This window comes from Lampetra planeri, chromosome 9 (assembly GCF_965212315.1).
Source record: "Lampetra planeri chromosome 9, kcLamPlan1.2.h2, whole genome shotgun sequence".
In the NCBI taxonomy this organism is placed as follows: Eukaryota; Metazoa; Chordata; class Hyperoartia; order Petromyzontiformes; family Petromyzontidae; genus Lampetra; species Lampetra planeri.
In genome coordinates, this window is record NC_136115.1 from 12,554,807 (window position 1) to 12,582,761 (window position 27,955).

Consider the following 27,955-nt stretch of genomic DNA (forward strand, 5'->3'; position numbering starts at 1 on the left):
CACCGTCACGTGTCGGTTTCGACTTCCTCAATCGTTGGGGCCGTCGCCATCCCAGCGTGGACGAAAAAGTCACTTCACCTGAGCGCGTCCGACGCCGTGGCGCTTTGCGAGCGTTTCTCCCTCGTCCAGAAATCCGGACAAATTATTTCCGTGTGAATTGCAGTCCGAATGGGTCCACATACTCTGCTCATTGTACAGGCCTTTAACAATCTGAGGCTGAATGAGGACCCCTCCTCCATTGCGGGTTGCTCGTGGGAGTCGGTCGACCGTGACTTCTCCATGATGATCGTTGCTGGTTAGTGAAGCAGCGAGAGCAGAGACCATCCACTGCTGGATGAAGGCCTCCCCAAGCAGGAGCATACCTATGAGAAGATTACCCTCTTGGCTATTGGGCAGACAGCTGATGAGATGGGCTAAACTTGTTCTGAACAGGGTGCTGTGCACTCTGGAGCGATTAAATCCCACCCACGGTGTGCGTGTGGGCGTTAGGCACTAATTCAGACGTTAAGCTTCCCTATTTATAAATTACAGTTATTATTTTTGGGCTCAGTGGTTTTTTTCTGAAGGGGATGTATACACACACGTGTGTGCGCGTGTGTATGTGGGAAGCGGTAGTGTAGCGGTTAGCGCATTGTTCTACGAACCTGGAGACCCGGGTTCGATTCCTGCTCGAGGCCAACACCGGTGACAATTATCTGAATCGGTCTTGGGCCTCCCCTAGATCGACTCAGCCTCAAATGAGTAACCTGGTGCGGTGTGTAAACATCGCCACTGGGGAGAAAAAGGCGGCCGGACGTGGTGCCGACCTTCATAGGTGTTCGTGAACAGCACTTGCCCCAACAGTATGTGAATGGTATACGGGGGATTTTTGTCTTTGTAGTCGTTCATGTAAATGAAAAGTGGTGCCCATTGTGGTTCGCACATTGAGCTTTAAATAGATCCTTAGCCCAACATAAGTGACACATTTGAGAGGATTCTTGTTTATAGTGGCAAGGGGTAATCTGACTCTGTCTCGGCCCTCCCCTAGATCGACTCAGCCTTACAGGAGCTTGTCGTGCCACATGTAATCATCATCATCACTGGGAAAAGACCGCATCACCCTCTCGTGTAACGTTCTAAACTCAATCGACGCTTCGGCGTCGAGGGAGGGGTCTTTGAGTCGCCCTTCTCACAGTGTGGTCGGCTAGTGGGGGGACAGTGGTCTCACCCCTATTGCAGCGGGGAAGCGGGGTGACGCGGAGTGACGCAGTGAAGCAGAGTGACGCGGGGAAGCGGAGTGACGCAGGGAAGCGGAGTGACGGAGTGACGCAGAGTGACGCAGAGTGACGCGGGGAAGCGGAGTGACGCGGGGAAGCGGAGTGACGCAGTGAAGCAGAGTGACGCGGAGTGACGCGGGGAAGCGGAGTGACGCGGAGCCACATGTTGGGTCGCGTCACGAAGGCGCCTCGGGGTGGAAGGGGAGAAATCCACAACACAGGGTGACCTCGCCCGGGCCCCGTTAACACCTCTCACCAAAACATCTCCGCTCATGCCGCCTTCGGGGGCCTGCCACCGAGATTTATTGCCGGAGAAAAGTGTTAGCAGCACAGGGCACAAAACAACGACCTCCATTGTTACGTAACGAGCTCGAAGTTGATGTAAAATGATTACGCGAGTGAGTTAAATTGGCAACAGCTGACCTGAACTTCATCGCGATATTTATTACGTCGCGGTCAGTGGTCTTTGCAGAAAGGGGGGGGGGGGGCAGGGGGGGAATGTAGCAGCCAATTTGGAAATGTCTGCCGTAACGCCGTGGAAAAGTTTAATTTCCTTGACTGCCAATGAACAGCGGACGCACGAATACAATTTTTATATTTCCTCCTTTGAAGTTCAGGCAAAAGGCGCTCCTTTCTTGCCGAGCACGGCATCGCGGCTCAAATACAGATGTGTAATAATATACACCGGGATTTGTTTTTTATTAAGCCGTGAGAACAAACGAAAATCACCAGAGGCAGATGTTTCACGAGCGGCCGCGGCGGCAGCAGCGGCGCCCGCGCCTGTTGGGCAGCAACCGTGGCCCGCGGGGCAGCGCCGCGCGTTCGCTCCTCGCGATGGACGTGGCTTCATTTTGAGCTTTCTTTTTACAATCCCGGCTGAACCGACGGCCGGAAAAATAGCCGTACGCAGGTGTGCACTGCTGCCCCCCCCCCTCCCCATCATCATGCTATCATCGTATCGCACCGCCGTCGCACCATTGACACGGTGATTTGGTTTGATTTGCTAGGAGCTTTTACAGGCGGCTTGTTAGGTAAATGAACGGCACCTGATGTGGGGTATCCGGCGGTGAGAGGGCGTGGGCGGCAATAGTGGCGATGATGGTGGACTGTGACCTGCAGCACCTCCCGGCATGCACCAGACCCACGGGGTGACGCGCCTGTGGCCCCCGGGTGACTTGGTTGCGGTTTGGCTCAGTCAAAATGTCGCCGCGTGGCAGCGCACGTGTTGTGGCGTGGGCACGCGCCTCCCTTGTCCTCTTTCGGGGTGAATGGGAAAGAAAGTAAAACTTGCATCCTGCCTGAAGGTTTATACAAATCGGAGAAGCCTTATTGACTGTTAAGGTGAAGCAGGTGGGCTTTGGCAGGGCACGTCGTGGCGAGGAGGAGGAGGAGGAGGCAGTGGCCAGTGGATGAGACTGGTGATGGTGCGGCAGCCGTAGGAGGGCAGCGGTGACGGAACGATGAGGTCGGCTCGTGTGCAAGGAGCGGGGGATGGAGACAGCGGCTGATGATGCTCGTACATAATTATCGTCATTTCGATGGCAACAGAATGATACAATGTGGCGCAGAAGCCGACAGTCACACAGTGTAAGATCGTAGATCGTTTGGGCTTCTATAGTTTATATGAATGTTCCTCCGCAGCAGTTTAATGCATTGCATAAAAAAGCCCCTTTCACAATTGTGACCTAATACGCGCACATTGGTCTTCTGATTCCTCAGCCCGGTGGTTCGCGCACCGTACTATGAACCCGACCACCCGAGTTCGATTCCCTGTCGCGACTAACATCAGTGACCGAGTGATATCTCAACTGGTTCATCAAATGCAATGACCAGCGTGACGTGGTATGGTCAAACAACCCTCATTTGCTGACACTGCACGGGGAAGACCTTCATGCAGCCGTGGTTAGACATTGCTGTGGGGAGCGGGGTGGCGATGTTGAGAGTTGCTGGGGGTGCCAGAGATTGGGAAGGGAACCGAGACGGAGAGAGGCCTCGTGGTTCACCCACCCCAGGCCATGGCACTCGCGGCAAACCCGTTTTGTGCGCGACACGGCAGCGGTGTTGACGCACCGGTTGTCCCCCGGTGACCACCAGCTCCGCGGAAACGTTTTTTTTTCCTTGGGAAAATTACGGCAGAAGAGGAAGAGGGGGAAAAAAATAAAGATTTACGTGAGCGTGCGCGAGTGCGTGCACGCGCGCGATCGGAAGCGTGCGTGTGCATGCGTGCGTGCGTGTGCATGCGTGCGTGCGATCGACTGCTGGGAAGCCTCATTTAAGCCACACGGTAGCGTTCCTGGTTTCCTGGTACTGACCGTCTCGCCGACCCCATCGGTACATCTTGTTCGCCAGCGCAGAGTACCGACGGCGGCGTGGGCTTGTTTTTTCGCCTCGAGTTTGTTTGGACTCAAGCGTCAAAAATGCATGAAATGGTGTAATGAGCTAAATAGTTACCTCCTGGCAGGCCTTACGAGATGACGTGTACCGCCGAATATATTGTTTCTACGTTCCTCAGAAACGCTCGGACGCAAAGGCCTCGCGTGTGCGCGGCACGTAATTATTAGGTCGCCTTTTATTGCGGAGTGAAAATGAGTGAAGGTGATCGATGGTGGGTCTCCATATAGTTCCACGATAAGTTATGCGTGGGAGGATTGGTGACGCAGCGGTTCGTGCAATTGCACCGTGAACCCAGCCACCTTGGCTGACATCAGTGGTGAGTGATATGTGAACCCGATTTTGCAGCCCCTCCCATGCCCCCCCCCCCTCCACTCGCTCTGACTTTCACCAAAAGTCAAAATATTCCCCGTATAGCCCGAACAGACTGTTGGGGCAAGTGCTGTTAGCGAGCACCTACGGAGACTGGCACGGCACAGGAGGGGGTGGGTGGCCAACACCACGCCCGGCCGCCTTTGTCTCCTCGCCGCACCAGGTAGTCATTTGAGGCTGAGTCGACCTAGGGGCGGAGGCCTAGGACCAGTTCAGATAATCGTCACTGGTGTTGGCCGTGAGTGGGAATCAAACTCGAGTCGTGGGGTTCGTAACACGGCGTACTAACCGCTACACTGTCGCTCTTGGTTTTCACCAACCCACTCTGTGACCAGCGTGGCGAAGGCATCGCCGTCATCAGCTTGACAAAGTTTGGTGACGCAATCCCGACAGCTTGCGAGCGCAGCGTACAGGAGCCCTAGTCCAGCCTTGAATTTACAAAGGGGCTGAACATTGCTTCATAACTGATTTTTTTTGGGGTCGCATCACCTAAGTGTAATGCGTGTCGTGTAACGTTTCTCCACCTGACACAGCCGATTAAGAAAGTTGTCCCGTCAACAAACGTGCCAATGAATGCCTGCTTCAGCAGCACACCAGTGTGTGTGTGTTGGAGAGCAGTCTCACGGCCATTTGAATGTTTGTGAGATTATTAATCGGCTGCATGGGGTGGCGGAGCGTTCGCGACACACGGTTGACCCGCGCGAGCCAAACCCAAAAAAATCCATTACGAATCGGTGGTCGCGAAAGCTTACGGGCTGAAAATGATAAACGAATGAAGACGAAGTGATTTAAACGCCCGCTCAGTGCTCGCGTGGCGCTCACTTGACGTTGTTATTGCAGCGTTAGCCGGGGCCCGCCGCGTCGGGGCGCGTAGGAGGAGGAGCGCCGCCGAGTGTTTTTGTTGGAGCTGGGAGAGCGGGTCTCGTCGCGTGTTGGGAAACATCGCCGGGATTAGACGGCGCGCGGCCCCGGTGGGCCTGGCGCTTCTCCTCTAGCCGCTCCTCGCACGACGATTGCGAAACCCGCCAGCCCCCCCCCCCCCCCGTGCTTGGCCCGGGAGCTACCGCTTTCCGCTGACGATTCGCTCCGACCCAGACCGCGAGCAGTCGCCATGCACAGGGCCCACTTTGCGCTCCGGGATTTTATCCCCCACCCCCTCAACCCCCCCAAACCCCCACTACTCACTTCCCACCCTAAACAAAACTTTTTGTTTATTGCCCACGTATGGATATTTTTCAGAAGCGACCTGGCCACAAATGATTGCTCGACGAAGTGGCTCATCAGCACGTGGACATTCATAGCGGCCAAATACTCTCAGCGCACGTTTCTAAACACCCAGACTCCCCCCCACCCCGTGCTTGCTCTCTGTCCGTCTCTTCCCATCTCTTGTTTCTGATCTCATCCACACTCAGTGTCGTCTGTTGCCTGACTCCGTCTCCCGCCTGCATTGTTCACCATGGAATTTGTACAGGGTCCGCGATTTTGGTAAAACACGTTTCACACACTCAAGATGTGGGTGATCATTTGCGATTGTTTTTCTTTACTTGGACATTATGTCAACCGTCCAGGGCTATCGTTCAGATTGAAATCACTTGATCAAACGAACTGACTTTGGCATATCACATGGGGATGGTGATTGTGCATTCAGTTTTGTGTGTGTGCGTCAAGCAAGTGACTTTTTTCTCTAAAGAAGCCGTGTTTACTAACACTAAAAGTACACCACCCCATATGTATTATTTAGATGATTTAGAATTGCTGACTGCCTGGTTGCCTAATTCACGGGACCGTCCGTTGGTATCCTCTGCCGTTGCACCTAGACGCTCTCCTCTGTCGCCTCGTGCCTGCCTTGCCACCTCCCGCATCCGCCATGCCCCCTGCCTCCTCGTCTTCATAATTGTCCCACTCTCCCTCTCGACGATCACCGCTCTCCTCTCTGCGGCCACCCACCTTCCCCGTCTCTCTTTGCCCAACCACTCTCTGTCAGTGGCGTGGCGTGGCTGGCACGCTGCGCTGGTCCACAGAATACCCTGGCACCTGGGCCCATCTGGCCTGTAAGGCCCCGCGGTGCAGTCGCACCGCCTGCACACTCAATAATAACCCTTCCCCACTGCGTGCGTTCTATCCCCTCTTCTCAACGACGTTTCGCTCTTCCCTCGACGCTCGCCTACCCCTTGCGATGCCATTGTCCCTGTGTTACTCTGCTCGTGCTCTACCTCCTCCTCCACTCCTCCTGCCCCCCCCCGCGTCCCCACGTGTTTGTGAAACTCGACGCGGCGCGGCGAGCTCCAGCCAGGTGGAGCTCTCCCCCAGTTTCCACAGACGGCGGTGCGGCGGCCCCCGCCAACACAAACAGCGCCCCCCACACCCCCCCCCCACCACCACCACCACTGCTCTTCTCGGTTCCTTTCCTACTTTGCGCAGTGAGCACATTCGAGCCAACCCAGGTTTTCCCATAACCTAGGATTTGTCTTTCGCGAGGTGCAGCGGTGGGGTGAGGAGTGGGGGGTGGGGGGAAGTTGGCAGCGCAGGCAGGCCAAGAAGAGAAGCAGAGATCGTCGGTGTGAAGAGAGAGAGAGTACAAAAATAACTCAATTATTGCTTGCCTTAATCCAGCTGCGAGTCATTAAACCCTGTGATTGTCCAGTTGTACAAATAAAAGAAGTCCCAAGGTGAGCAGGAAACTGCAGCGGTTCGTGGCAGCAGGTTTAGGCTGCAAACTCCACCCACGGGTTTTCCGTTCTCGAGTGATGCTAATGCACGCTGGTGGATTCTTTCAGAAACTAGAATGCGCTGGTGTCGGCATCTAACATAGAGACCCATGGACTCGAATATAGATCACCATCAGCTGTGGTCAATCCGCTGCGGGATGAAGGTCTCATCCCACTCTCCCTGTCGATCGTCAACCTGATATCACGTGTCTCATTAAATCATCATCATCATCATCACCACAAACTCGTGTTCCATTCAGCAATGAATTCACCCGCACACATCACCTGCCACTGGAAAAGCTGGGGTGGGGGTTCGTAAAACCCCTCAACTCGAAAGCAACGAGCAGCAGACACTGCCAGAGAACCACGATCGACAACCGCCACTCCGAGGAGCTTCCCACAATAATCGCACAGGAAGTTCTCCTTGCATCTCCTTTACGTTCTCTCCTCCTCGAGGCCACTGCACAGGGGCCGCCTTTGTTTACGCTTTACCTGAATCTACGTTCTCTCATTTTCCTTCCCCCTTGCATCTCTGTCGTTCCTACTCAGGGCGCCCAAGGTTTCCCAGGGCCCATGGGGCCCACAGGTCCAGCAGGGCCCAAGGTGAGGGGGTGGGGGGAGGTGGTGGGTGGGTGGGTGGGGGGGCCGTAGCGATCAGTCGCCTGACAGCCAAACAAAATGGTCTAAACGTGTGTCCTCACACCAAAACGAGTGCCCATCTCCATTTCAACACTGGCGGGCCCGAGCCTGCGGTTTAAAAATCCACATTGCTATGCCGAGGACCGCTGCATAAATAGGACACCCAACGTCTAAGCGAACGAGTATATATGCACAGGTTAAGGGCTCCAAAATAATAATAATAAGACCTGCTCAAGTAGCCCTGATGTTAATCCACTGCTGGTGATGGCCTTCCAATGCTGTGTCGGCCATGGTGGTTGTTTGACCATACTTCACCACGCCGGTCCTGTGCGGGTTGGTGAAGGTGGGCAGCATCGACGTGATAGCTCAACGAAGTGGCTTATCATGTGGCAATGTACAGCAACCACATTTTCTAAACGCATGTTTCTAAATGTGGAGGGGAAAACCGGGAGAGAGACACGCAAGCTCCAACTATCGAGGCATCAGGGTCGGGATGGAACCCACGCGCTCCTGTATACCAGGCGAGGTAGTTAACGTCTGTCCGCCTTGACGCCTCTGGTGGACTTCAAGGCCCCACCACCCTCTTACCTCTTAGCATGAGGACTCCACGCCTCTAGCCCAGCCTGCTCACGCAGGGCCGCGAGCGTGCAGCCTCAGCCTCACCTTCCCTTCCCCGTGCGGCTCCCGCTCTTGAGCGCCACCTCTGACCCCTGCTTCTGTGCGTCTCTGCGTCCCTGTGCCGACCCCTCCTCGTGCCGGACTCTGCGATCCGGTCCCTGCTCCAGGGGGGGGCAGGATCCGCCGCGGCCGGAATCAAGGTGCCCCCCCCCCCCTGCACCCGGTCCGCTGTCCCCTGTCCCCTGTGCTGCCTCTTTTCTCAATTTAATACCAACTTTTCTGTCACGCTCTGCCTCCCTCTCTCTCTGTCTCCCTGTCTCCCACTCTCCATATCGACATGTTTCTCTTATAACCCATGTCTCCCTCTCTCCCTGTCTCCCTCTCTCCCTGTCTCCCTGTCTGCCTCTCTCCCTGTCTCCCTCTCTCCCTGTCTCCCTGTCTCCCTCTCTCCCTGCCTCCCTCTCCCCCTGTCTCCCTCTCCCCCTAACTGCTGCTCTCTATCCGTCTGCCTCTCTCCATCTCGCAGGGGGATCCTGGTTTTCCCGGTCTCCCTGGGCTCCCGGGAAAGAAGGTGATGCTCCCCCCCCCCTTCTTGTCTGTGCTATGTCCCCTGTGCTACGTTCATGAGCACCTCCGAATAGCGTGGTCGGCTACGTACGGTGCGGACGAAGTTCAATACACACACATCCCTGTGTCGCGTCCCTTTGCTACGTCCCTGTGTCACATACCTGTGCCCCGTTGCTGGGCTTGTGGCTTTAACCCCATGCTTAGCACCCCTCGCTCGTTCTCCCTCCCTCAGCTGTTGACTGCCCCCTCGGCTCACGAACGACTTTTTTCACGGCAATACGCGTTGTGTTTGGTGATGGGGGAAGCCCTCGCTACTCTCAAATTCAAGCCCTGCCCGGAACCATAAAACTTACTATCGGCTCCGGGGAGCTGTTAAACTCGTATTTAGTGCGGTTTTCAGTTCACGGTGTTCCATAAACAGGTAGTAAAATTAAATACATACATTTTGTGTGAGGTGTTAGTCAAAGTCGGTGTGTTTGTATGTGTGTTGCCATGTATGTATCCACTTGTAACCAGCAGCTGCAATTTCTCCTATAATATCACACTCCACGGGAGGCAGATGACTTGGTTCACTGATTATAAGAATTGTGCTGTTAGCACAAAACTTACCACAATGTGCAACTGAAGCCTGACCCTGTCTTATGAGTGAAATGCCATCGGTACACACCAGGCTGTGGCCTGTGCGTGTCTAGATATAAGCGCATCTCTCATTTTTTCTCTGTTTGCCTCCTTCCTCCGCTTGTGCCTCTCCCGTGGGCAGGGCGAGGCAGGCATGCTTGGGCCCCCTGGCTTTCCAGGCCTCAAGGTAATGTGCCTCTGCATCGCGAAGCCCAACTCCTCCTGTCACCCGTGCCCTCTCTCTCTCTCTCCGCAACGTCACACTTCTTCTCCCGTGTTTTGTCTTTTCTCCTTTTCATTCCAATTGTAGCATTGCCATCCTGTCACGAGACAAAGCGCACCCATTCAGAACGACAACAGGCCGGTGCTGGCCCTCGTGTTAGAGAAGAGCACGTGACAGCAGATAGCATAAGAGCTGCTTCTGGAAGTCCTTCACAATCGGAGGCACACTGTTGCACGTGCCCTGCTGTAGAGAAATGTTTCATCGCATGGCCGTGAAAACCCACATTTTTCATTCTCAGAGCCGGACATTTTTTGGGGGAAAAGCCCAAATTTTACGCGATTGTTTTTTTTGTGTAACTGCGGGCGACCAGGCTGAAGCCATCGGCTCACTGCACTCGAGACCCCATTTAAATCACGGGCGGCTGAAACCCGGATGCGAAGCCAGGATCTCATCACCGCCGTCTCCGAGCTCTCACCCCTGAGCTACCCATTTACCTGTCAAACCTACAATTATGAAGAGCCAGTTGAGGGCTTTTGTCGCAGCCACATTGGCCTGGGCCTCTGCGTGGCAGGGATGGTCGTGGGCGTAGGGCGGGAGGGGTGCCGAGGGGGGGAATTGAGATTCGGTAGCCAAGCCTATTTTTTAAAGTTCAGGTCGACATAAGGGGAGCATCTGTTGTGTGTTTTGCGAGTAAAGAGTTCTCCAAACCACAGACCCCGGGGTTTACAAGATGAGACGGGACCAGTGGGGGGGGGGGGGCAGCACGTGCGACGCGCAGTGCAAACTTAAATGCGGCACCCATTATAAACGCTTACAAACTGTATTAATTTCAGGCGGTGATGTCACTGGCGGGCTCGTGTTGTTGCGTTGTGTTCTGTCGGTAGTGGTTTAGCGCGCGAGTGCTCGGCGCCGTGATGTATGGGGAAGGTGCGCCGCTTGAGCTCGTGCCGGTACTCCCAGCAAACCTGCTGAGTCTGCTGCAGCCTGGTGGCGCTGCCTTGGCGCGCTCCTCTTGAGAACTATCGCTCTCCGCAGGCCTGCGGTTGTGACTTCCGCCCAAGGGTGGCGCAGTCGCTAACGCTTGTGCGCCTCGCAGCAAGAAGCGGCTGGGTTCCGATTGTCAACACGAGCGCCTCTCTGTGCAGAGTTTCAATCTTCTGTCCCTGATCTGCATGGGTTTCCTCCCATAGCAAAAAAGATAAGCATACACCATCAACTGGTGTTGGCCAAAACATCCCAATTCTGAAGAGAGAAAAAAGCTACCTGTCAATCACTCGCTTGAGATTACAGATTGTAACATCCGCCCTGAGAAAACACTCGGCAGGACCCTCCTGAGAAAGAGCCTTGAGACTCGGCGAGTTTATCCTGCGTTAACAAGCGTGGTGGATGTTTTTTTTCCTGAAGTCCCATTAGAAATCGAGACCATCAAAAACCATGCCCTTATCTTGACCATTCCATACTTGCCCGGGTGCGCACTCTGTAGGAATGTCAGCTCCACCGTATGCATCAATCCTGTTATGTTCCAGTCTGGTCTGAACATACATTACGAATGCAAATTCAAGTGCAGTACATTCATACTTGTTCTCCCAGCCAGCGTAAAACCATTCTGTGCAGAGACTTTACTGAAAGAACCAAGAAGATGAATCCCTGCAGTTACGAAAGCTTTAAATCGAAGTTTAACCATTCTGGTAGATAACTGCAGAGTCTTAGCTTTGACTTGGCAGTGTCGGTATATTTCCGTTTTGCTGGTAGGTGGCGTATTGGTCAACAACGCAACAGACACGTATACTGCTGTAACCGCTACCAAGATTTCATTTATCTCTCCAAACGCCAGCTCACAGCTCCACTACAACATCGGAGGCCCAACACGTGTGTTGTTGGTGGTGGTTATTCTTTTTTGTTAGATTTTTTTATGCAGGCCCACGTGTAAGTCTCAACACGGGTAGTCACCGAGGTCGAGCGTTTTTAGGCCATTTTATCCAAATACCTTCAGAAAAGTGTTTCAAATTTAAACAGATTTTTTTCTGTATTCTCCCATCTACCATATTAAATGACAAAAAAATCGCCATCGTTATGTGATGTGTACGTCTTGCATAGCTTTTCGACATTCTTTTTTTATTACTTAATTTATCCACAGAGTGGCTGTTACAGGTTGCCACCTCTGTGATTGGGAGGTGAAGAAAGTCTTACAATACCGGCAGTGCGGAGAACTGCACGTGTCGTAGTAGTAGTAGTATCATTTAGTAGTAGTAGTATTATCATTGTTTCACAGCTGACAAAATAAAAACAGGACTGCAATGTCCTGGGACGACCTGCGTATATTCGCAAGGACAGCTATCTCGAAAAAATTGAACGATGGTGGAAAGTCCAGGACAGGTGGCAAGTCCTGTGGTTGCGTGTCTGAGTCATGTTGCTAATTGCCCCCCTGACTTTGTCCGCAAAGGGGGAAGCCGGTGGCCCAGGCCACCTGGGCCGCCCTGGCATCCCCGGACGCAAAGGAGCCACGGTACGATCCCGCTGAAATGCATGCATCCCATTTGGTGCCTCGCCGCAAAAGCATGCACCCGATTGGTGCATCTTGAGTGGTGATGTCATGACGTAAAGCATGGGCCTGATCGGTGCATCTGAATGATGATGTCGTGGAAAAGCATGCCCGGAGTGATATTGCAAAGTAAAATTATTTCTGGTTTCAGTTTTTTTATTGATACATTTAGATGATATTTAGTTTTATTTGCTGGTAATTTTGTACATTTAAATTTTGGCCACGAGGCTGACACATGCACGCAATTTCTGACCCTCATGACTCACGTCACATGATTCTACATAACCTCCACTTTTCAGTGGATGGAATACAGTACTTCAGTGAGCTGCAGCAGGAATCTAACCGTCAAATCCATTCAAACAGCTTGGTGGCGAGTATCAATTTACCGATTCGCTGACCTCTCAATTTGATGCGTTGATCGTTATTTTTCAATGAATGTAGCACCTCTATTGGCGTGCAGTGGTCACGTGAACCAATTACATTCAGTACAGAGAAATCCAGAATAATTAGTACGATGTGGTGCTTGATTGGTGAGTGTAACAGCCAATTAAAATTTTCGCACCTCCGATTAGCGCGGTCGGCTACGCAAGAAGTTCAACATACATCGATGCATCATCTTCTACTACGTGCCAGGCGGTAATGGGTGTTGACAGCTCAGCTGCAGGATGTGTCTAGCTGGTAAATATAATGAGGGTAGTTGGCAGTGGTCTTGCAGTGATGTGCATGTGCCCTGTGCGTGAGCGCATGCCGTGGCTTGTGTTGTGGCACGTGCGTGCAGCATGCTCGCCCTCTTGCGCCCTCTACTTTATGGCCCCTTCCCAATGTGGTCCCAGATTGCGTCGTCGTGTCGCGGAGAGGCGAATCGCGGAGAGGCGAATCCACAGAGCAGCGCATCGCCTCCGGTCGCGAGAATGGCGCGATCGGGCAGATGCTGCGTTCTGAGATCCCGTCAAGTTGTTTCTTTTTTTTTCTATCGACAGTCATTCGAGGGACGATGCACCACCCGCTCATCTTGGTCACAGATAAATATCCGGCCGATGGCAGTCACAACGATTATTTAAAATCTCAGCATTTCAGAATCTTCATCATTATTCTTATTATTTCGGAATATTTATTTATCCTGGGGGAATCCGAAGAGCTTATGAAGCTTTCTTTTCACAGACGTCCAGTAGGGGCGGGTCAGCAAGTTACAACAACAAACCAATGCCAAAACGAAAGGGGTGCAAAGGAGAGAAAATGTACAAATAAATAACAAAAACTACATAAGCAATACATAAACATCAATGACGACTAATTAACGGGAAAAACACGCAGCATAATCGTGTTGTCGTAGAGTCACTGGTGATCAGGCTGAGACCGTCATAAACTCGGCTTCACTTGAGAACCCGGTCAAATCACGGTCGGGCGGCCAAACCCCGAATTCAAAACCCAGCGTCTCAGCCGGTGCTGGTGGCCAGGTGTCTCGGTGTCTCTGGCTGCCGAAAGAGCCATCTGGTCACCTCCTGCTCGACCGTTCGTTCCCCAACCCCTCCACCCCTTAGGCCGTGGCCGTGCCACGCCCCGCACGCGATGCCGTCCCGGCACGGCTAGCCCCAAGGCGCGGGCACGGAGAAGGGGCGATTGTGCCGACAGGGACGGAAATAGAAAAGACTCCAGATTTTTCTCCACGAGGATTGATGTCATTAGGCGGCCGCGGGCAGGCGGTAGATTATTCCGACGAGGGATCACGCAAAGGTTGCATTTAATTGGACACAGTAAACCCCACTTTCATGGGAACACGGAGTCATGGAGTGCAAACGAGTGAAGCTCTGTTTTGGAAACGTCCCTGGGGTTGTATAAGCAGCGCCGATGTTGGCCACATTAAGCCGTGTTTGCGAGCGCGTCACTTGATTGTAATTCTTGTAGAGTGTCGCCTTGCCGGGGCACTTTAAGTTTGCCGAGGTCGCGGCGTCAAGGATACTGATGGGGAGGAGTGCAAATGTAATGCGCTAGAACCCTCCCTTGTCGGATGATTCAATCACTTGAGTCTACGCCCAACACTGTCTACGTTTCCATACCATTGATGTGCCTTCCGCACGACCACTACTCATTTCAAAGTCTGCCCTGGCTACACACTTACACCACAGGTAGCTCTACTTATTGACAAGGCCTTCTCCTTAACTACGTCGATCATCTGACTTATCTAAGTGACGACAGTAATTCACCTAGGCCTCCTACTCTCCCCGAATGGGGAAACTTGGTTGCTGAAGTAGCCTCACAACCATCGCCAGAGGCATACTGAACGTGATGCGTTGGGTGTGTAAATGTTTTCTGGGCCACCGATCCAGATTGACCCGGTCGAAATAAAGCCCTGCAGGGCCTGTGGGTCAGGCGGTGAGCATCGTCCAGGGAAAGCCAAGTCGGCAGCGCTGTGAATTCCGACTTTGCCTCCTGGCATCGCTCCCATCCGTCAATCTCATTCCGTTCCGTCTCCGGTCCAGAGCCCCACGTCTTTCGCTTCACTGCCCATTCGCCTCGAGTTGTTTTCTTGGTTGTTGCTGCTCAACTCACGACCTGCACGCACCCCCTTTCGCCCCCCACCCCTCCCACCTACCCTCCCTGGCTGCCCACTTTCCCGTAAAACCTTTGAAGGGTGAGAAGGGAGAGGTGAGCACCGCCTCGGCTTTCGTCGCTGTCAAGGGGGAACCGGGAATGCCCGGACTGCCGGGTATGCCCGGACTGCAGGGCCTCCCGGGAGTGAAGGTGAGCCATGTGGTCTCGGTCCCCCAGTCCCACAAGACCCTCGCTCTGTGACTCACGAGGCGGCTGTGGAGCACTGCGCATGAAGCCCCGCAGGTGGAGGTAGGGTGGGGGGGGGTACAGGTTCATGGAGATATTTGGGAGTCATCTTCTTGGTTCTTTCGGTAAAGTCACGTAGGAGGGAAATAATAAAATAATAAAAATAAAACATAATAGAATAATTATCACGACGTTTCGGCCACAACGCAAGCAGCCGTCCTCAGTTGTGGCCGAAACGTCATCGTGATAATTCTTTTATTATGTTTTATTTTTAATATTTTTTTATTATTTCCCTTCTACGTGACTTTACCGAAAGAACCAAGAAGATGAATCCCTGCAGTCACGAAAGCTTTAAATCGAAATATTTGGGAGTGTGGCAGAGTGCTGCTGTCCGGTTTAAGTTCCAAGTTGATTTCGCTTCACCAAGGAGCAGCACCGGCAAGGAAACGTCCCGTTCTGTTCATCGACAGTCGCAGGGAACACCAGAGACGTGAAATTGGGGCTGTCGCAGCCAAAGTGACACGGGCTGTGAATTTAACCGGATAACAATGCCACGGTGCGCGCTGGTTCCCCGTGCACGATCGCTAAACCGCCACTCTTCCGTTCCCCAGGGGGATGCGGGAGACAGCGGCGCATACGGCCTGCCCGGGTTACCTGGCCTCAACGGCAGCAAGGTGAGTGGCAGAGAGAGAGAGAGGTGCTTGTTCTTCAACATCAACCGTCACCACCACCAAATTCCCTTCCCCATCATCAGTGACCTGAGAGATACTAAGCCAATGCTAATCAGGCAAACGCTGTTCGCCTTTTGGCCTTTTGGTGTTCTCTGGGCTCACAAGAAAGCTGTCTTGGGTGTGGACCAATCCGTTTCAAAGACAATGCATCAAATATTATCAGAGCATGTTTTTGTTTGCATTTCACCACAAGTACGTGTGGTTAATGCGGAAACATTATTCAGTTTGGTGTTTTTAACATCTTAACACCTGTTTTATTTCCAGAAAGGGTAAACCTATTGTTATAAAGCTTGCTACGAGTTACTCGTATATGCACATTTGTATAATGATGTACAGGCCACTGTCAATCCACTGCTGGATGAAGGCCTTCCCATGTTTTGTTAGTGATTGGTGGTTGTTTGACCATACTTCACCACACTGGTCAGGTGCGGGTTGGTGTATGGTGGTCTCGGACCGGCTGAGATTTCACTTCCCATTGTTGTTAGCCATGGCCAGGATTCTACCTCGGCTCGCTGGGTGTTGTAGCGCAGTGCGCTTTCCACCGCACCATCACTCCAGGACACAATATGGTATACGAATGCGTACGCGTGTTTCTAATACCCTTGCACATGTATGTACAGAGACACACATGTATGTACAGAGACACACATGTATGTACAGAGACACACATGTATGTACAGAGACACACATGAATGACGGTTGTGCCCACAGACCGGTATAGAATCTGGACTGAGCCTGGCTTGTCTCAGCTGTGCCGTAACGCTCCCTGCCCCGTCCGTCTGTGCGGTGCGCAGGGTGAGCGTGGCTTGAAGGGCGACGTGGGAGAACTTGGATCCCCAGGCCCCATGGGCCCCATGGGTCCCAAGGTATGCACGTGCACCCTCGGCCCTGCCGCCCAGTGGCACAGCCAAACGGAACAAACATTTTTGTCTCCACCAAGAGGAAACGGTACCGCCACGCGAACTCCGGTCAACCTCGCAGCGCCTTTTGGCAAGCCCTCGAACAAAGACGGTCACTTCATCGCGCGCGTTCAGACGCGCTTCTGCGGCCGTCTGGATTGCTCTTCCTTCCGATATTAGGAAAGCCACTGGAGCTATGGACTTTTAAATCTCGATTGAACACTAATTTATATTTGCAACTGATTTTTGTGTTTAGTTTGTTGTCCTTCCCCCGCACCTCTGATGAGCACGGTTGGCTACGTACGGTCCGAAAGAAGTTCAACATATTTACATGCGTAGAGGCGCAGCCCTGCAATGTTTTGCTCATTTAGCTGCCGGCGGAAGGGACTCCACTAGAGGGTACTTCTGAGAGCCCCTCTGGAAGATATTTGGCCTACTCTTCCATCACACACGACTTGTCAATAAACTCACTGTGGTCTATCCATGTATACCACTGAAGTGGGGGGGGACTTGATAAACGTGCACTGTCGTTTCAACTGTCACGGTGGGAGATCAAATTGACCCGGTAACCTCTAGATTCCAAGTCCATTGTGCTGCCAACCGTTACACCGCAGCAGCGTCTAATTGGAAATACGTTTTCCTACCTCTGGCAATCACATGTAACTGATTACTTCAAACTATAGTTTTGGCGCACATACGCGCGCGTGTCTTATGGCCATCGGTGATGCGACTGTTGATGTTTCGCTGCATATATGTGTACTGTATGTACGCATACATATGTATGGGCAGTGGGAGTGTGATGCAATGGTTAGCGGGCTGCACTATGAACCCGGCGGCTCGAGTTCGATTCTCACGCACGACCAATAACAATGTCAAATATTTGAACAGGTCCTAGGGCCTCCTGTGGGTCGACTCGTCCTTAAATGGGTGAACATCGGCACTAGGGAGACATGTGGATGGGATTGGTATTGGTCACCCACCCCCTCATGTGCTGTGCCGGCCTTCATAGGTGCTCGCTAACAGCACTTTCCCTAAAAGTCTGTTAAGGCTACATGGGGGATATTTGTCATTATGAGTGCGGTGGCTGTGATTGTGAGTAGTTTCTGGTAACAGCTGCCATGCTATGGACAGTGATTATCAATAAAAACATGGAACTGCCATGATCCTGGAATTTAAAACTCTCTGTTCTACTAGAAAAAGGTCTGGGAATGGCTTGAACCACACTCGCATGTGGCTGGTAACATCAGTGAAATATTATTTGAGCTTCCATTCCAAATTAGAGGTGGGCTCCCATCTTGGACTATCTCGGACTGTGCCAGGAGGCTGTTTGGAGCAATGGGAGCTCGTGTCACGTGATCTACTTCTGCGTGAGGAGCCTGTGGAGGCTATGCAGGGGGGTCGTTACGTGTCGTTGTAGGCTCTGTATGTACGTTGCCGTGTGTCCGTGTCAGGGCGCGGAGGGGCACAAGGGCGATCGCGGTTCCACCGAGGTCATCGATTACAATGGCGACATCCAGGAGGCGCTTCAGGTACAGGGCGAGGGGAGGGCGGCGGGGGATGTGGGGGGGGGGGGACAGCACTTCTCTCGTGTGACCTTGTTTAAAAGTGGGGCATACAGAAACCCATGGTGGGCCGGGGGTGGGGTGGGGGGGGGAACAGCACAGTCAATGTTAAACAAACTTTTCAAATATTGAACCCTCAGCAAAACGAGTCACGGTGCGTTCCGCTTCGTGCATTCTGCTCTGGCTCAGGGCGCCTGTGTAGTTGAGCAATGGCTGCGAAGCCCATCGCTTCATTATACTGCGAGGATATAGAAGGGGGCTGAGCCATTAGCAATGGGGGGGTGGGGGGGCTTAGCCCCCTGTACCTCCCCCGGTGCAACGTGGGCAAGTGTACAGGCAGATGAACGAATAGATGCACGGCCAGGTGCATCGACAGGCTGTTGGGGCAAGTGGTGTTAGCGAGCACCTGTCCGCCTTTGTCTCCCCATTGCTGATGCACACACACACATCACCAGTACTCATTAAAGCCTGAGTCTACCTTGGGGAGATCCAAGACCGGTTCAGATTTCTGCCACTGATGTCAGCCACAAATAACGCCCAGGCGTCTGGGTTTATAGCACAGCACGCTAACCACTGCGCCACTACTCCTGCCAGGGTGACACACTTTCCGTGGGTTAGCGGAGAGGTGGACACAGGCAAATATACGGGTGGACAAACGGGTGGACATCAGGTGGGTTCACAGACGGGGGCAGGTGAACTCTTAAGGGGCCAGGGAATTCCTATTGGACAGGAGGGCCAGAGAGAAAAGTATTTGCTCGTGTTGGCAAAGCTAAAACAGGCTGATAATTTAATTTGTATGAAGAGATTTGCTAATGTTCCGCGTCGGAGATTATTAACGCCACTTTTCCTTCTACATCGATGCACGCAGACTGGAAGGGTCAGGTATGGTTCCCTTTGTCGCTGTGTTCCCTCCTTTCCGTGAAACAGCGGGCGACGTTGACATGTTTTGGCGGCGTCTTTGCAGGGGCCTGAACTTTTGTCCATTTGAAAGCCCCCAGGTTGTCCCGCATGCAGTTAATTCCATTAGAGTCGAATGGAAACGCTTAGGTGAATTAACTCCCCGGTTTGCACAGTGAGGCTGTGTTTTCTGGGAAGGCGACGGAGCATTGTTTCGTGGAGATGATACCGCAAGAAGCTAACCGCGTTATTTTGGTGATGCCGCTGTGTTGGCAGTGGTGCAGGCACGATTACATTTTAAAACGTCAACACATTCGTCCATAACGCTGTGACCTTAAAAAGAAAATGGAGATGTAAGGCCACTTTTTTTTCAAATATCCTTGTATTGAGTTTTTCAATATAAGGTTATTTTAAGATACATACATACATACAGAGGTAATTATCAACGTTTTCCAAGACACTGCCCCTCCAGTACCTGCACCGAATCACCGGGGGAATTGATCGTTTCCTGCCGAGTGTTCGGGTCGTTGAATATCCTGGCAGTCTTTCTTCCTGCGAGCGGCAGAAGCTCCCCAGTTTACAGAGGCTCCGTCGTGTCCCGACCAGAGACTGAGCACCGCGAGTCATCAATCAGCTCGGCCAAGTTCGAGTTGTAAAAAGGAAATATGTCCAGCAGCCTGTAATGAATTATCGTATTGGCCCTGCTAACGACGATGATGATAATGATGATCATTTCTAAGAAGCGTGACGGCGCGTGCGCGCGTGAGTGCGTGAACGAACTGGCTGGCGAGTGCGCGTGCGTGACGGCGTGTGCGTGACGCCGCTCTTGAGTGAGTGAGTGAGTGTGCCTCGTCCGTGAGCAGACATCGCAGTAATTCCCGTGTCGCCTCACTTTCTCTTCTGCAGGCAGTGAAAACGCTGGCCTTCATGGTAATTGGCGATTTGTGACGATGCCGGCATTTAGCGCGACGGGTGCCCCATGCACACCCGGGTTGGGAGAAACTTCCACCCCCAGAAGAGTTTCCTCAAAATGTTCATTTTTCACCTCCCTTAATAACCTGCGCTGGGTCCCAGCGGAGCAGGCTTTGGCTTGCCCCAGGAAAGTACAACCAGGATCGTTGCCATTGCCGGTACAGATATCGGGGAGGTTTAACCGCTCTGGGGAAAAGAGAATGTACATCGGTGAAAGGTCAACCTGAGTGGTTCTGAGCAACACCACGCCGCCTTCTCACCATGCTTATTCAAGGGTCCCTGGGAACGCGAGCGCAGGGAGTTAAGTGAGATTGGCTCTACTTAACGTATCCATACACATATCTTGTTAAAAGGTCAGCTCCTTGCACATGGCGCTCGCTGCGCTGCATGTGGCAATGATTTACTAACATTGCTTTCAAAATGCAGTCACCATTTGTCCAATACATGCGTATATACAAGGCTGTGTACGTAACTCGACGCATATGGTATGCTCTATATACACACACGCGCGCGCGTGCACACGTGCGTCAGTTTTCCCTTTGAGATTATATTTCCCACGGAGTACACTTTGTCCGTCTACCTGTGCCAGGAGACCCAAAGCAATCCCGTGTGGGATTTTTAATGTCATTTTTGTTTTTTGACGTTGAGCTGGGACCCGTCGTGAGCACAGAGGGTCACCCGAAGCACTCGCCCAGCCCCCTAAAAATGCTTCCCGACCACCGATCAACGCTGACCCCTCGTGCGGGCGCCGTAACACAGCATGCGCGTGCATCGTACCCGCGTGTGTCATGTCCCCCTGCCCCCCTGCCCCACCCCCCCCCCCCCGTGTGAGATGTTGCGTAACAACGCATCACAACAACGCCCGCCGCACTAAAACGATTGCCTTGAGCGGGTGGCGGTGGCACGGGCTCCTCCCGCGAGCGACGGGCCCGTGCCACCGCTGCTACCCGTGCCCCCCCCTTACGAGCCGTGCTTGCGTGCGGATGCCTGCCTGGCGTTGCGTGCCCGCGCTCCGCTGCTCGTGTTTGCCTGCAGCCTCCCATCCATGCGCCGCTTGCGTGATCGCTGCCCCGACGCGAAGTGTTCCTCGTACAGAATCACGCAATGGAACAGTTTTACACTCGGATTCTTGTTTTCCTTCTCTCCCTTAGGGACCTCCGGGCCCACCCGGCCCACCTGGGCAGAAGGTAACGAGACTTAATTTTGTAACCGATAGAATTATTTTACCATGTAAGGCCCGCTGAGCTACATAGATTTTTTTACAGAAGCGACCTGGCCACAAATGTTAGCTCAACGAAGTGGCTTATCATGTGGAAATGTGTAGCAGACAAATGGTTTAAACATATGGTTATAAACGTGGAGGGGAAAACCGGAAGGACCTGGAAAAAAATTCACGTGACCACAGGGAGAAAAAGCACGCAAACTGCAAATATACAGCAGCAGCAGGCGTCGGGGTTGGGATCGAACCCACGACCTCCCGTAGACCAGGCGAGGTGGTGAACATCTCGCCACCGCGGCGCCCCTATACATAACAGTATTAAGTTCATTGGGCTGGCTTGGGCGAAACATATCGCGAGGAGGGACGATGGCCAATGCATGACGCGTGTGATGATGGAATGGCATCCGGAAGAGAGAACAACAAAAACACGACGGAACACCGTGGAGGTGGCACGATGGGATCAGCTCATGTGGTGCAGGAGCGAGAGATGGTGACAGCGCATGAAGATCTCCATCCAGCAGTGAATAAACCATGTCTCACGATGATGATGATGATGACAGTGATGATGACAGTGACGATGGTTAATCAGCATCTTTAACACCGTGGCTGTAGCTTGTAGGTTCATATTAGAGAGTGATATGTGACGACTGCACGTTCTGGCACCACCTTCAATCCGGTGAGACGACAGCTCACTCGCCCTGCAGCCTGTGGACCCTGTGGTTAACTCGTGAGATTTTGGTGTGAATGAGACCGGTCCGCATTTTCATCCTGTTCTCGTGAGAATTATCCGGCCACACTTAAACAACCAACGCGCACATGCGGAGCGATGCGCGGACAGAGTTGTGTGTTGCTATGATAGAGGTTGACATCACCATGGTATGTGCGTGTCAATGGCATGTGTCTTTGGCATATGGGACGCAGTGTTAACTACCTCGCCTGATATACAGGAGGTCGTGGATTCAATCCTGACACGGACGCCTGCTGTATATTTGGAGGTTTGCATGTTCTTCCCATGGTTGCGTGGATTTTTACTCTGTTACACCGGTTTTTCTCTCGACATTTAGAATTAACATGTGTTTCGAGTATTTGGCTGCTATAAATTTCCACGCGATTATCCACTTTGTTGACCTTTCATTTGGGGCCAGGTTGCTTCTGAAAAAGAGCCATATAGCTCAGTGAGCTTTACCTGGTAAAATTAAAATAGTTTATACACATGTACGTATGATGGACCAATGTGTGTGTGTGCGCATGGCATGCGGCCATTGCTTCTGTGGTGCGTGCGCGATATGTGTGCGTGGTGTGTCCATAACATGTGCTATGTGTGCGCTCCCTTGCTCAGGGTGAAATGGGACTTCCTGGCGCTCCGGGATTGGACGGCGAAAAGGTGAGTAGATGTCTCGGAGGTCTTAATCAATGATTTGCCTTGTTGGGATGGGAGCCAGTATCTGACAATACCCAGTTAACATGTAACGTTGGACCAATGTTGGTCCAACGGTTCCAACCACATTCTAACGTTGGCCCTGCATTGCATGTTTACTGGGCATATATCTGCTGTGCGTGTGTAATGTAGTAACTCGGCGGGAGACGACTTCACGGGTAACACACTCTTTATTTTCATCAAACTTGGTTACAGGTGACTAACACCTACTTTGTATCTCGGGTGACAAACACCCACTTAGCTACTTGGCGACTAACGCCCACTGAGCTACTCGGATGACCAACATCCACTTAGTACTCGGGTGACGAACACCCACTTAGCTACTTGGCGACTAACGCCCACCGAGCTACTCGGATGACCAACATCCACTTAGCTACTCGGCGACTAACGCCACTGGGCTACTCGGATGACCAACATCCACTTAGCACTCGGGTGACAAACACCCACTTAGCTTTCGATTTAAAGCTTTCGTGACTGCAGGGATTCATCTTCTTGGTTCTTTCGGTAAAGTCACGTAGAAGGGAAGTAATAAAATAATAAAAATAAAACATAATAAAACAATTCTCACGACGTTTCGGCCACAACGCAAGCAGCCATCCTCAGGCGAAGAATGAAACACCCCAAGCTTGGAGCGTATATTTAAGCTGGGTTAGAGGGGGGGGAGGTGGGAAGAAGAGCGCCTAAACAAAATAATTTGCATATCAAGAGGAATTCAGCATATGGAAAATGCGTAGGAGGTGGGCGGGGGGGGTTCCAAATCAATACTATGCCCGTGCATTATGCAGGATTAGCAGCATCAAAGGGGGGGGGGGAAGGGGGGGAGCATTAACAAAGGAAAGGAATGTTAATAGTATGTAGCTGTAGTTACTAAACAACCACGTAAAAAACTACAGTATAAACTGCATGACAAACTAAAGTATAAACTACATAGCATCATCAGTAAACTTACTATACTCTACAATAAGCTGAGTTACTAACAGTAAGTAATACATGAAAAATTCTACGTTGTAAAAAATTATATAATATGCTTCCATCTAAACTTTATTCTCTTACATCACACGCGTCTATACCGTACTATATACTTCCATAGGCAAAACCAACATTAAATTACATACTGTATTGCTATAAACCACCCTATACCTTATACATTTTTAATATAACACTATGTATTATTCTACCCACCCTAATGTGTATCAAAATGGTTTATTACGTCCTTCCAGTGATTGCTAAGCCAGAATCCATCTTCTCGGTTAAAATTGTCTCTGTGTTTGTAAATGTGTATCGCCTCATGTACGAATCTCTCATGATAGCCAGATGGCTTGCAGAGAACCTCTGTCTTGGAGAAGTCAATGTCATGTGAGCCCACTGAGTTGTAACAGTGATCTGCCACGGCTGAGGTGTTTGTCCTACAGTGTTTCAGGTCAGCTTTATGTTCACGGATGCGGTCCGAGACATGTCGTTTGGTTTCCCCAATGTAACTGCTACCACAGAGGCAACTTAGTTTGTAGACGCCAGGGTACTGTATGTCTGGAACCACATCTTTTACAGACGGTACCAGATCACGGATTTTATGTACTGTGTTGAATCGGACCTGGATCTTGTGTTTAATCAGGATTTTGGAGATCTTTTTTGTGACCCCAGCAATGTAGGGTAAGGTGATGGTCTTGAAAGGCTCCTCAACAGGATCTTTCTTGGTGGTTGGAGTGATGGCTTTGCGGATTGTGTAGTCGGAGTAACCATTAGCCTTAAGAGCTTGGCGTACGTGTTTGAGTTCACTGGAAATGTGTTCATGGTCGGAGATGCATTGGGCTCTATGATATAGAGTCTTGATGAGAGAATTCTTCTGGGATGGATGGTGGTGGGAATCCGGTTTTAGATAAGCATCCGTGTGGGTGGCTTTCCTGTAGACAGAGTGGCTCATTGAACCATCAGGTCTCCTTTTGATTAGGACATCCAAAAAGGGTAGCTTGCCATCATTTTCGACTTCCATGGTGAATCTGATGGCTGGGTGTATGGAATTGATATGGTCGAGAAATTGGTCTAGAGCAGGCCGGCCATGTGGCCAGATGACAAAAGTGTCGTCTACGTACCTCTTCCATAAGGTCGGGCGTAGAGTCGCAGTCTGGATGGCGTCCGTCTCAAATTTCTCCATGAAGATGTTGGCTACAACCGGAGATAAGGGGGAGCCCATTGGGGTGCCCTCAATTTGCTTGTAGAAGGTTCCATTCCAGGTGAAGTATGTATTGGTTAAGCAGTGTCTCACCAGGGGGGGTACCCCAGCATTCAGTCCTTGATGAACCAAGTCTTCAATGATTGCGATGGTGTCAGGCACAGGCACCTTGGTGAACAAGGAAACCACATCAAAACTGACAAGCAGGTCGTCTGGGGACAGGGCAATCCCCTTGATTGTTGATACCAGGTCAGTAGAGTTTAGTACTGCAGAGGTGGTTTTTCCAGTGAAAGGCCGTAGGATTTCGGACAAAAAACGAGCCAGTTTGTAAGTCGGGGAGTTGATAGTAGAGACAATGGGACGAAGAGGTGTATCTTCTTTATGTATCTTTGGCAAGCCGTACAATCTTGGTGGCCTGGCTGCAGAAGGTTTCAACGAGAACTGTTTGGTCTGATCAATTAATGCGGTTGAAGCAGAAATGATGTTGTTGGTTTTGGAGACGAGGCTGTTGGTGGGGTCTCTTTTTATTTTTGTATAGCTGCCATCGGTGAGTAGTTCTTGAATTTAAGATACATAAAGAAGATACACCTCTTCGTCCCATTGTCTCTACTATCAACTCCCCGACTTACAAACTGGCTCGTTTTTTTTGTCCGAAATCCTACGGCCTTTCACTGGAAAAACCACCTCTGCAGTACTAAACTCTACTGACCTGGTATCAACAATCAAGGGGATTGCCCTGTCCCCAGACGACCTGCTTGTCAGTTTTGATGTGGTTTCCTTGTTCACCAAGGTGCCTGTGCCTGACACCATCGCAATCATTGAAGACTTGGTTCATCAAGGACTGAATGCTGGGGTACCCCCCCTGGTGAGACACTGCTTAACCAATACATACTTCACCTGGAATGGAACCTTCTACAAGCAAATTGAGGGCACCCCAATGGGCTCCCCCTTATCTCCGGTTGTAGCCAACATCTTCATGGAGAAATTTGAGACGGACGCCATCCAGACTGCGACTCTACGCCCGACCTTATGGAAGAGGTACGTAGACGACACTTTTGTCATCTGGCCACATGGCCGGCCTGCTCTAGACCAATTTCTCGACCATATCAATTCCATACACCCAGCCATCAGATTCACCATGGAAGTCGAAAATGATGGCAAGCTACCCTTTTTGGATGTCCTAATCAAAAGGAGACCTGATGGTTCAATGAGCCACTCTGTCTACAGGAAAGCCACCCACACGGATGCTTATCTAAAACCGGATTCCCACCACCATCCATCCCAGAAGAATTCTCTCATCAAGACTCTATATCATAGAGCCCAATGCATCTCCGACCATGAACACATTTCCAGTGAACTCAAACACGTACGCCAAGCTCTTAAGGCTAATGGTTACTCCGACTACACAATCCGCAAAGCCATCACTCCAACCACCAAGAAAGATCCTGTTGAGGAGCCTTTCAAGACCATCACCTTACCCTACATTGCTGGGGTCACAAAAAAGATCTCCAAAATCCTGATTAAACACAAGATCCAGGTCCGATTCAACACAGTACATAAAATCCGTGATCTGGTACCGTCTGTAAAAGATGTGGTTCCAGACATACAGTACCCTGGTGTCTACAAACTAAGTTGCCTCTGTGGTAGCAGTTACATTGGGGAAACCAAACGACATGTCTCGGACCGCATCCGTGAACATAAAGCTGACCTGAAACACTGTAGGACAAACACCTCAGCCGTGGCAGATCACTGTTACAACTCAGTGGGCTCACATGACATTGACTTCTCCAAGACAGAGGTTCTCTGCAAGCCATCTGGCTATCATGAGAGATTCGTACATGAGGCGATACACATTTACAAACACAGAGACAATTTTAACCGAGAAGATGGATTCTGGCTTAGCAATCACTGGAAGGACGTAATAAACCATTTTGATACACATTAGGGTGGGTAGAATAATACATAGTGTTATATTAAAAATGTATAAGGTATAGGGTGGTTTATAGCAATACAGTATGTAATTTAATGTTGGTTTTGCCTATGGAAGTATATAGTACGGTATAGACGCGTGTGATGTAAGAGAATAAAGTTTAGATGGAAGCATATTATATAATTTTTTACAACGTAGAATTTTTCATGTATTACTTACTGTTAGTAACTCAGCTTATTGTAGAGTATAGTAAGTTTACTGATGATGCTATGTAGTTTATACTTTAGTTTGTCATGCAGTTTATACTGTAGTTTTTTACGTGGTTGTTTAGTAACTACAGCTACATACTATTAACATTCCTTTCCTTTGTTAATGCTCCCCCCCTTCCCCCCCCCCCTTTGATGCTGCTAATCCTGCATAATGCACGGGCATAGTATTGATTTGGAACCCCCCCCGCCCACCTCCTACGCATTTTCCATATGCTGAATTCCTCTTGATATGCAAATTATTTTGTTTAGGCGCTCTTCTTCCCACCTCCCCCCCCTCTAACCCAGCTTAAATATACGCTCCAAGCTTGGGGTGTTTCATTCTTCGCCTGAGGATGGCTGCTTGCGTTGTGGCCGAAACGTCGTGAGAATTGTTTTATTATGTTTTATTTTTATTATTTTATTACTTCCCTTCTACGTGACTTTACCGAAAGAACCAAGAAGATGAACCCACTTAGCTACTTGGCAACTAACGCCACTGGACTACTCGGATGACCAACATCCACTTAGCTACTCGGCGACTAACGCCACTGAGCTACTCGGATGACTAACATCCACTTAGCACTCGGGTGACAAACACCCACTTAGCTACTTGGCGACTAACGCCACTGGACTACTCGGATGACCAACATCCACTTAGCTACTCGGCGACTAACGCCACTGAGCTACTCGGATGACTAACATCCACTTAGCTACTCGGCGACTAACGCCACTGAGCTACTCGGATGACTAACATCCACTTAGCTACTCGGCGACTAACGCCACTGACTAAGTCTTCAGCTCCGTCTTCGGGTCTTCAACTGGGTAACTCTCCCCGAGTGCTCTCGCGCGTCCCCCTTTATACCCCACCTGCGGACGTCGCTGCGAGCACCCACTTATTCGACCAATCGCCGGGCGCTGGCTACGATCCTCTTTTCCCACATCTCATCGTGCCTCACCACTCACGCCGCGCCGCCCCGTCATCTCTCACTCCCGGCGCGCGCGTCCACACCACGCCCACAACGCGTGCCCAACCCCGCATCCCGCGCCGCCCCGTGATCCATCACTGTCACAGTCGGCGCACGTCAATACCACCACTACATCACCCCCTACCACATAGCTCGCAGCCGCCCCGGCTGCTACAAAAATATACAAACCCTCCCTGTGTGCCCCGTAACAC

At 51.3% G+C, this 27,955-nt stretch overlaps 1 protein-coding gene across 1 annotated transcript in view; it reads left to right on the top strand.

Annotated features, from left to right (window-relative positions):
- The window catches only part of LOC144720772 (uncharacterized), a 97,482-nt gene that overhangs the window by 56,407 nt on the left and 13,120 nt on the right, over nt 1-27,955 (top strand). The window contains exons 12-18 of the mRNA XM_078597798.1: nt 14,566-14,676; nt 15,324-15,386; nt 16,238-16,309; nt 17,794-17,871; nt 19,708-19,731; nt 20,925-20,960; nt 22,332-22,376. Coding sequence (XP_078453924.1) covers nt 14,566-14,676; nt 15,324-15,386; nt 16,238-16,309; nt 17,794-17,871; nt 19,708-19,731; nt 20,925-20,960; nt 22,332-22,376 — 429 coding nt within the window. The remainder of the gene's footprint in view (nt 1-14,565; nt 14,677-15,323; nt 15,387-16,237; nt 16,310-17,793; nt 17,872-19,707; nt 19,732-20,924; nt 20,961-22,331; nt 22,377-27,955) is intronic.